We start from the raw sequence: 9,892 nt of genomic DNA on the forward strand, positions 1-9,892 counted from the left end.
CGAGGGGCAGGCACTCGCCTTAAACTTGTGGGCACCACAGTTCTGGAGGGGGCACTCCTATCTGGGCCAGCCCAGCCTGCCAGAGGCATCCTCTTGTTGTCACAATATGGAGGAGGGCTATATAGGGCTCTTTTTCTCAACAGGCAGAGACCTCCTCCTCCTCCTCCTCCTCCTCCTCCTCATGCAAGGGGGGAGCACTCGCCTTAAACTTATGGACACCACAGTTCTGGAGGGGGCACTCCTTTCTGGGCCAGCCCAGCCCTCCAGAGGCATCCTCTTGTTGTCACAATATGGAGGAGGGCTATATAGGGCTCTTTTTCTCCCCACCCAACCCTCACCTGCCTTTCTCCACAGACCCTCACGCTCTTTGCTATGACATCACCATCATCCCTAACTGCAGACCTGGACCACGGTGGTGTGTGGTTCAAGGCCAGGTGGATAAAAAGACTTTTCTTCACTATGACTGTGGCAACAAGACAGTCACACCCGTCAGTACCCTGGGGAAGAAACTAAATGTCACAAAGGCCTGGAAAGCACAGAACCCAGTACTGAGAGAAGTGGTGGACATGCTCATCCAGCAACTGCTTGACATTCAGCGGGAGAATTACACGCCCAGGGGTAAGTTTCAGATGGCCCAGGACAGGAGGGAGCAGATACAGTGGTAGGTTAGAGGCATTTATAGTTTTCATGTGAAAGTACAAATGGGAAGGTCATCTTAACCTGCAAGAGGTCTAGAGGCAAGGCCAGGATGTGGCAGAGAGTAAGGCCAGGAAATTGTAAGGAGAACAGGATGGGGGCTCAAAATATGTCAAGACCAGACTTGATCTCTCTCTTTTGATGGAGGCAGAACCCCTCACCCTGAAGGCCTGGATGTCTTGTGAGCAGAAAGCCGAAGGACACAGCAGTGGATCTTGGCAGTTCAGTTTCAATGGACAGATCTTCCTCCTCTTTGACTCAGACAACAGAATGTGGACAACGGTTCATCCTGGAGCCAGAAAGATGAAAGAAAAGTGGGAGAATGACAAGGATGTGACCATGTCCTTCCATTACATCTCAATGGGAGACTGCACAAGATGGCTTGGGGACTTCTTGACAGGCATGGACAGCACCCTGGAGCCAAGTGCAGGAGGTAACAGCTGTAAAAGAAACGGGGATCTGGAATGAGATCAGAAACAGTGATCTCGAGACACTAGTTCTTGAGTTCAGCTTCAGTCATCCCAGTATACACATTTGTTAAAATGACAAATGTGTCATTGTAGGGGGCTCCTCCTCGGGGTACTGGTGTGCCTGTGTTCTCTCATCCTCCTCTCCTTTTTCCCTCCTGACTCCTCTTCCTCACTGCACTTGCTTTTGCTCCACTCACTGTGGATTTCTCACCAGCCTCAAAACTATGGGTGTCACTGTTTTAAGACCTTTTTCCTTAGTGTTCCCTCTTTTGAGAATCACTTTTCCTTTCTTCTCCCTGGTCTGGTTCTGGAAGTCCATTAAAGCCACCTCAAATGCCAGCCCCGAGACCCTCCCCTCCCCAGCCCTGGGGCATCATCTCTTCTTCCACCACAGCAGGACGGTGGGCTGTACTGTCACCTTGCTTCCCTCAGCAGCTGTGTGAGCTCCCTGAGGACAGGGACACACCCTCCCTTCCTACCCCAGGAACTGTCCCAGAGGCTGCCCCATAGCAGGAGGGTACAAAACCTTTGCCTTCCAGGATGACCTGGGTCAGCAGGAGCTGAGGAGGCATCTCCTCAGATTTGGGGCCTGGACAATTGTTGTCACTCTTGTGTTTCCATTTCAGTACCATGCACTGTGTCCTCAGGCGCAACCCAACCCAGCGCCATGGCCACCACCCTCATTCTTTGCTGCCTCCTCATCATGTGCCTCCTCATGTGTCCCAGGCACAGCCTAATCCATAGCCATGGCCACCACCCTCAGTCCCTGGAGCCTCCTCCTCATCCTCCCCTGCTTCATCCTCCCCGGCTGCTAAGGAGAGTCTTTTAGAGTGACAGGTATGGGGGCAGAATTGGGAGGGAAGCAAGGAGCAGGTGGGTGAGGAGGGAGGACGAGGATGGAGAATTCCCAGAGTGCCACCCCTCCCCATGGCCAGGATCTTCTCATCCTGACATGAGACAGGTGAATGAGACCTTGTGTCACTTGTTGGCAATAACCTGGGAAGCTCAGCCGTGAGTTATAATGGATTCTCACCTTCAGAGGCCAGAGGGAAATGGAGGGGCCCATACCAAGGCTCAGGGTCTATTGAGCTTGAGAGGGTTTAGCAAGTTCAGCTCTGATTCAGAGCAGGTTCCTATTGAGGATGGGTGGGTGTATGGCTTGCCAGCAGCAGGAATTCAGATATGGGCAGTCAGTCCTCTTAATTGGGTCACATGCATCGTGTAGCTTTACATGAGATGTGAAAAGGGAAGTGGGACTCCATCTCTGAGGCTAAGAGAGAGATATGGGTCCTATCCCAGGAGGAGGGGGCTGGGAGGGCCTTGGTACACCTAATTCAAAATGAGGAAGTGCAGGACTGCCTTCCCACAGGAAGTGGTTTGGGTTCAGGAATTAAGGTGGAAGGCAAAGAGTAGAGGCTTCTCTTGAGAAGGTTTTTTAAAAACCTCCTCAGTCAGTCCCATGGAGCCATGGTGTTCAAGTCCGGGCCGTGAAGCAGCTCCCCTGCCATCCACCTTTTGCACACCCCAGATCCTGAGCTGGCTGATGACCATGTCTGGAGCAGAGTGGACTCAGACAAGGGGGAGCTGAGCTGCTGCTGGAGTTCCATGGGCACCACTGGGCTGGACCAGGAATGGATAAGGTGGAACAGGGACTGTCACCTTCACAGCTATGGGTGCTTCTCCCAGTTTGAGGAGAGGCTGAGTAAGAAGGGGAAGGAAGGATGTTTGCCTGCAGGCCCACCCAAGGCCAAGGGCACGGGAATACAGAGCCCTCTCTTTGGATGGGCTCCCCCAACCCTTGCCATGTTTTAGGCCCTCTTGTCAGATGGTAGAGAGGGCTTTGAGTGCAGGAGCAGGCCTATCACTGCCACCTTCAGTCCTGCAGGACCCTCCACTCCATCCCCTAGTCAGGTGCAGGGCCTGGGCTGACTCTGTGATGTGACAAAAGAGGAAGGAGGTTGATCCAACCTGCAGGCACCAGGGTTGGGGCTCAAAGGAAAAACAAGTCCTTTAGTGCAGGGGGCTCTGACAGGTGGAGTGACTAGGGAAAGCTTGCCCTGGAAAAGTGATCCAGGGTCTCTTCCACCTCTGTAATCAACATTTGTGTCCTTTCTGAAGGTGGAAGATGACACCAAGAAGCCCCTGTAAGCATGGTCTTGATCAATCTCACCCTTCTGGCTGGCCACCTGCTCACCACATACTGTGTATGTCCAGAGGCCTCCAGCAGATCATGATGACACCATGGACCCAACAGCTCCTCCACTGCCTTGATTCCTTTTGCCAGCAATTTTACCAGCGGTTATTCCTATCATTTTATGCATTTTCTCTTGGTGCTACCTGATGGAATTCCTGAACTTAATATCTGGCTGACTAAACAAGATATGTCAGCATTTTCTTTCTTCTGCTTTTGTTTGGAAAATCAAGTACTTCTTTGAGTGATGACCTCTTTCTTACAAATGATATTGTCAGTGAAACAATCATGTTATAGTTCAGACCTCCAGGGTTTCTTTCCGTGTCCTGAAAGATAATTATTTAATAAGCAAAAATTATATTAATGATTGTTTTCTCTAGTAATTTATTGCTCTGTACTGATATTTAAATGAAGGATTCTATTTCCCAAAAAACTACTGAGTTTAGAATTTTGTTGTATCACCCAGTAAAGACGTAATGTTATTTCATTTTTCCTCCATGATATGGAGTAACAAATGAGTGATTCTGCTAGATTTTGTGTGGAAACAGAGAATCTACAAAACATGACTGAATAAAATCAGAGACAGCACAAATATATGGAAAAATATTTCATGCTCATGAGTTGGAAGAATCAATATAGCTAAAATGGTCATACTTCCAAAAGCAATTTATAGATGCAACACTATCCCTATCAATACCAATGTCATTTTTCACAAAATTAGAAAAATCTAATCTAAAAGTTATTTGGAATTTAAAAAAGAGCCCAAATAGCCAAAACAATCACAAGCAAAAAGAACAAAGCCAGAGGCATGACATTGCCTGACTTCAAACTATAATATAAGGCTATGGTGATCAAAACAGAGTGGTACTGGTACAAAAATAAACACTTAGATCAGTGGAACGGAATAGAGAGTGTCTATTCACCCAAGCCCTCTTGCACCTGCCTCTCTCTTGAGTTCCCCTGCAGTCCCTTTACATGAGTGTGTACTTTTCCTTTTACAATAATCTCTGTCCTTTCTCTGTTTTCCCATTGGTCTTTGAATTCATTTTCCCGGGCGGTGTCTAGAGCCGGACACCGGCTGGGGTCGCCGTCCCACTGGCGTTTGGGGACCTCCCTTTGCCCACTGGTATCAAAAGAATGCAGGCCAGGCGCAGTGGCTCACGCCTGTAATCCCAGCACTTTGGGAGGCCGAGACGGGCAGATCGCCTGAGGTCGGGAGTTTGAGGCCAGCCGGACCAACATGGAGAAACTCCGTCTTTACTAGGCAGACAAAAAATTTACCAGGCATGGTGGCACACGCCTGTAGTCTCAGCTACTCTGCAGGCTGAGGCAGGAGAATCGCTTGAACCCAGGAGATGGAGTTTGCGGTGAACAGAGATCGCTCTACTGCACTCTAGCCAGGGCAACAAGAGCTAAACTCCGTCTCAAAAAAAGGAAAAAGAAGAAGAATGCAAATGGCAGTGACCCCAGGAAAAGGTGCTCAGTATCCGCAGTCCTCAGGGACGTGCCAATCGCACCCACAAGGGGATGCCTCACCCTGCTGGAATAGCTGACCCCAAACACATTGAGGGTGGAGCGGGTGGGGCCTGTATTCCTTACAGGGCAGAGAGCAGGAGATGGAGAGTCGGTGGAGTGCGAGTGCTGTACGTGTGTCACCCTCTCCCCATTTTCGTGGCAGGGATTTCTCCCCGTTCTCTGAGCCTACCTGCTTCCTTCCTCTCCCTTTCTCCCGCCCTCCCTCGAATCCTTCTGTCCACCCATCCCAAAGTTCTCTCCGCCTCACGATGTCAATGCTCGGGACCCCCAGCCCAGCGGAGAAACCAGGAGCCCTGTACCGCGAGCGGTGGGGTCGAGGAGGCAACAACGGGAAGCCCCGCCCGTCTCGTGCGCCCTCCCGCAGCAGCCCCAAGGCAAGGGGGATGGGGAGTACTTGTGGGGGCTACACTGTTGGAGCCCCACTAATTCGAGCGGGAAGGTGACGTCTCCACACGGAGCCGGTGGCAAAGTCCCCGCGAGGATGAAGGGGAAACCTCCTGCTCCTCACCACACCAAAACCCCGCATTTCCAGGATCCTTCCATCACGGGAACCGCCCGTCCCTTGCCGGGACAGCCGAGTCCTCCCAGGTCTTCGTAAGGCCGTTTGGTCCGGAGGCTGTGGACCCGGAGGCCCGGGGGCATTAGCCGGCAGCGGGGCACCCACTCCGCGGTCTCCACCGGGCAGGACCCGGGTCCAGAGCTCCGGCATAGCGGGCGACCTGGAAGGAGGGAGCAGAGCCCAGAGGACACGACTGGGTGGAAACTGAAACCGCCAGGTGCGAACTTTCCCCAAAATCATCTGTGGTTGAAATCAGCAATCACCTGTAATATTTCCCCTGTGACAATACCGTTGGGTAAATATCTATAACCAGTGCCTCCTCACTGCAGCAGTCCCGCGTGCGCCTACCTGGGTTCCGAGTCTCTGGAACCTCGTGGCCCACAACAGATCTGGCGAGCCCACCCAGTGACTGTCCCCAGGGCTCCAGGTCCCATTTTTCCTTACTTCTTTACCTCCATATATTCACCTGTTGCAGGATGGAAACCATGAAAAGTCATGTGTGAAAGGCTCCCCCACCCCTGCCTGCATCCACTCTCATTGGCCACATGCCCAGGACAAAACTTTATTGGATTCTTCTCATCTTTCCAGGGAGTCTTTATGCCATTTCAAACGCATATTAATACATATTCTTAATTCAGACTTGGATATTTTTGACCCTTGATGAGCCCTGTCACCCTGTTCTCCAGGAAGCTTGTACTAGTTTCCCCTCTCTCTACAGTGGATGTTTCACCATCCTCTGCCCCAGCCGGGTCTTCACAATCACAGACAAGAGTGTCGCCAGCATTGCCATCCTGTGACATGAGACGCTTTAACGGTGCATTACTTTGCACAGCAATTCTGTGTCTGGAAATCTGTTCCACACAATTGAATTGAGACTCATGGAAGCACAGTTTCTGCAGCATTTTGTTTCTGTAAAAGTAACTGACTGGAGACCATCTGGATCTTCATACATAGACACTGGTTACATTTGTTGTGATGCAGTCTTTCTATGAAATATCATGCAGAGATAAAAAGGAAAAGAATCTGTATATGCAGATCTTGGAAGATCTTCAAAGTGTGTTATTTTGAGATAGAATCTGCATGCAGCAGAGTGCCTATGGGCTTATGTTTATTTCAAAAACCAGCATTGATAGGTGTACACATCTCTATTTTTAGTAAGGAAAACAGTATTTCCATAACTTATTGACAGTCTGCTTGTCTGTTTTAGGAAAAATCAATGTAGCTGAAAAGCCATGGTTGCAGGAATTGGTCATCACCCGCCAAAATTCTACACAGTCCTACACATCCTTCCAGCTGAAGATGCCAGAGGAACAGGATGTGGAATGTAGTCGCGTTTCAGAGAGGAACCTAAAGTCAAACTGGACCAGGTGTCTTGTCTTGATCTCTGCCTCTTCACCCAACCCCCACCTGGTCAGGCAGTGACCCTGGAGGGGCTGGGATGATGCTGGGAGGGCAGTGAGGATGGGGAGCCAATGGTGGGAACATGGTGAACAGGGAGAGCAGAGACCCCCAGCAATGGGGGAGGAGCTGGTGTGATGCTGGTGTAGCAGGACAAGCCACAGACAAAACTCCTCGGACACCAGATTAAAGAAGGAAGTGGTTTTTTATTCGGCCAGGAGCGTCGGCAGACTCACGTCTTAAGAGCCAAGCTCCCAGAAAAAGAAATTCTTGGCCTTTTTAAAGGCTTATAACTTTAAGGGGTCCATGTGAAAGGGTCGTGATAAATTGAGCAAGCGTGGGAAACGTGACTGGGGGCTACATGCATCAGCTAACAGAACAAAAAGTTTTACAATGCTGTTTTCATACTGTGTCTGGAATTTACAGATAACACAAGTAGTTTAGGTCAGGGGTTGATGTTATTATTATTACTTTTTTTAACTCCTAGGGCAGGGTGGTGGTGCCAAGGTTGTCTGGCTATTTATCTTACTTTTGTTTCTTTCTAACTTTTTGCTTTCTCTCTTTCCTCCTCTTTTGTGAACTAGGCAAGGTGGGGGTAGGAGGGCAGCAGGAGTAGTAGTGGTCTCCTTCTTTAGTGGGAGGAGAGAAGACTAGCAGTAGCTGAATAGGAGAAAAACAATAAGCTTGTCCGATCTACAAGTGCATCTATGAAAAGGTAGGTTAAAGTAGAAACCATTCTCCGCCTTCTTGAGACTACGACTAACAGCCTGGAACAGTACCACTGGATGAAATAGCTCAGGAAATAAGCTCCTCAGCTTATTAAAACCTGAAGAATATTTACCTCCTGAAGATCCAAGCTGGAAATAGTTTAGAGGAAGGAACTCCAATAGCAAGAGAAACACAGAACATGTGACAAGAGAACCAAGGAGGACGAGTGATCAAAGAATCTGTTCCAGATTACTATTGTCAACAAAAAGGGAAAATATGGGCCGGGCATGGTAGCTCACACCTGTAATCCCAGCACTTTGGGAGGTCGAAGTGGGTGGATTACCTGAGGTCAGAAGTTAGAGACCAGCCTGGCCAACATGGCGAAATTCTGTCTCAACTAAAGATACAAAAAATTAACTGGGTGTGGTGGCAGGTGCCTGTAATCCCAGGTACTCAAGAGGCTGAAGCAGGAGAATCACTTGAACCCAGGAGGTGGAGGTTGCAGTGAGCCGAGATCCTGCCACTGCACTCCAGCGTAGGCGACAGAGCGAGACTCCATCTCAAAAAAAAAAAGGTTGGTGGGGGTGGGAAATGTGAACTTAGAATCACAGAAACAAGGAAGTGTTGCTAAGAATAACCGAGAATTATAGCTATGAAAGATATTAAGAAAATGGGGCTGGAGGTGGCACACAAAAGGAATAGGAAAATGTGCTGATACGTCTAAAATTAGGAATAAAACAAAACCATTGATACCAATAAATGTGATACATATTGGTATGAGTCATAGTTAAAGGGCAGCCACCCTGAGAAGAAAACTAGAATATATAACTTTTAAACCAACAGAAAAAAAACCTTCAGTATACTAAATGGAACACAGGTATGGAGGGCAAATACCAGCAATAAAAAATACAATAAATACATATGGACCAGGGAAAGTGGCTCACGCCTCTAATCCCTGCAATTTGGGAGGCCTAGGTGGGAGGATCGCTTGAGCTCAGGAGTTCAAGACCAGCCTGGGCAATATAAGCAGACCCCATCTCTGCAAACAAATATAGAAAATTAGCCCAGTGGGTGGCGCATGCTTGTAGTCCTGGCTACTCAGAGGCTCAGGCAGTAAGATGGCCTGAGCCCAGGAGTTAGAGGCTACAGTGAGCTATGACTATGCCCCTGCACTCCAGCCTGGACAACAGAGGAAGACCCCATATCTTAAAAAAAAAAAAAAAAATGGCAGAGCTAAATCCTAAACAGTAATAACAATGAAGGTGAATTACTAAACTTATCACATAAATCACTGAAACTCCCAGGTTGGATTTTTAAATATTGAATAATATACATTGTTTTCAAAAGGCAATGATAAATGTAAAGATTAAAAATAAAATGGGCTGTATCTGCCAAGAAAGGCTACTTTTGTGTGTGTGTGTGTATTCGTTTCTTTCAGTGAATACAATATGCTTTATTGTTCTTGGAAAGGTCTCAGGGTTTGCTTTTAAATCAGGCTGCACGCTTTTCATCAGTTTCATGTCTCTCTCCCCATGCCAGGCTGGCTCCAGCTAGCAATGCCACATTAAATTGCAGGGAGACCTTCAGAAACTTCCAGAAGCCTCCTCTCCTCCTGACCCCCATGTAGTCCAAGACCCCCTGTGTTTGCCCACAACCCCTGCTTAGGGTCCAGCCCCGGAACTCAACTACCCGACTCGACTCAGACCAGCCTGGCAGCAGGAGCAGAGGCTGGAGGCAAATGCCCAACTCTGCACCAACGCCTGTGCCACTGGGGACCTGAAGCCCAGGGCGTGACACATCCGGAGGAAGCAGAGGGCCCCGTGTATGAGTCACCCAGGCCCTCAAGGCTGTCAGAGCTCCATTGTCCCCACCCTGCCCACTTGCAACTCCAGGCCATGGGGCCATAAATGCTTAGATCCTTACTCCCTCTCAGATCCCACCCCTTCTTTTCTCCTTCTCTTTCCTCCTGGCCCCCTTATCTTTTCCCATTTCCATTCCCACTTTCAGACTCATTCCTTCTTTGCTTAAAAGGCAAGATTTTTGGCCAGGCATGGCGGCTCACATCTGTAATCTCAGCACTTTGGGAGGCTGAGGTGGTTTGACCATGAGATCAGGAGTTCGAGACCAGCCTGGCCAATGCAGTGAAACCCCATCTCTACTAAAAATACAAAAAATTAACTGGGCCTGGTGGCAGGCACCTGTAATCCCAGCTACTCAGAAGGCCGAGGCAGGAGAATCGCTTGAACCCAGGAGACAGAGGTTGCAGCAAGCCAAGATTGCACCACTGCACACCAGCCCAGGCGACAGTGCAAGAGTCTGTCTTAAAAAAAAAAA

The 9,892-nt window shown here is 49.1% G+C and overlaps 2 protein-coding genes across 2 annotated transcripts in view; both read left to right on the top strand.

The window, feature by feature from the left end:
* Positions 1 to 3,790, top strand: part of LOC105513042 (NKG2D ligand 2-like) — a 12,665-nt gene extending 8,875 nt beyond the window's left edge. Inside the window, exons 4-7 of the mRNA XM_011943788.1 lie at positions 355 to 618; positions 848 to 1,129; positions 1,793 to 2,003; positions 3,285 to 3,790. Of these exons, the coding sequence (XP_011799178.1) occupies positions 355 to 618; positions 848 to 1,129; positions 1,793 to 1,995 (749 nt within the window). The 3' untranslated portion in view covers positions 1,996 to 2,003; positions 3,285 to 3,790. The remainder of the gene's footprint in view (positions 1 to 354; positions 619 to 847; positions 1,130 to 1,792; positions 2,004 to 3,284) is intronic.
* Positions 3,791 to 5,141: 1,351 nt separating this feature from the next.
* Positions 5,142 to 9,892, top strand: part of LOC105513043 — a 23,537-nt gene continuing 18,786 nt past the window's right edge. The window contains 3 exon segments of the mRNA XM_011943789.1: positions 5,142 to 5,332; positions 5,426 to 5,649; positions 6,660 to 6,776. Coding sequence (XP_011799179.1) covers positions 5,142 to 5,332; positions 5,426 to 5,649; positions 6,660 to 6,776 — 532 coding nt within the window.

Source organism: Colobus angolensis, unplaced genomic scaffold (genome assembly GCF_000951035.1).
Source record: "Colobus angolensis palliatus isolate OR3802 unplaced genomic scaffold, Cang.pa_1.0 Scaffold221, whole genome shotgun sequence".
NCBI classification, from domain to species: domain Eukaryota; kingdom Metazoa; phylum Chordata; class Mammalia; order Primates; family Cercopithecidae; genus Colobus; species Colobus angolensis.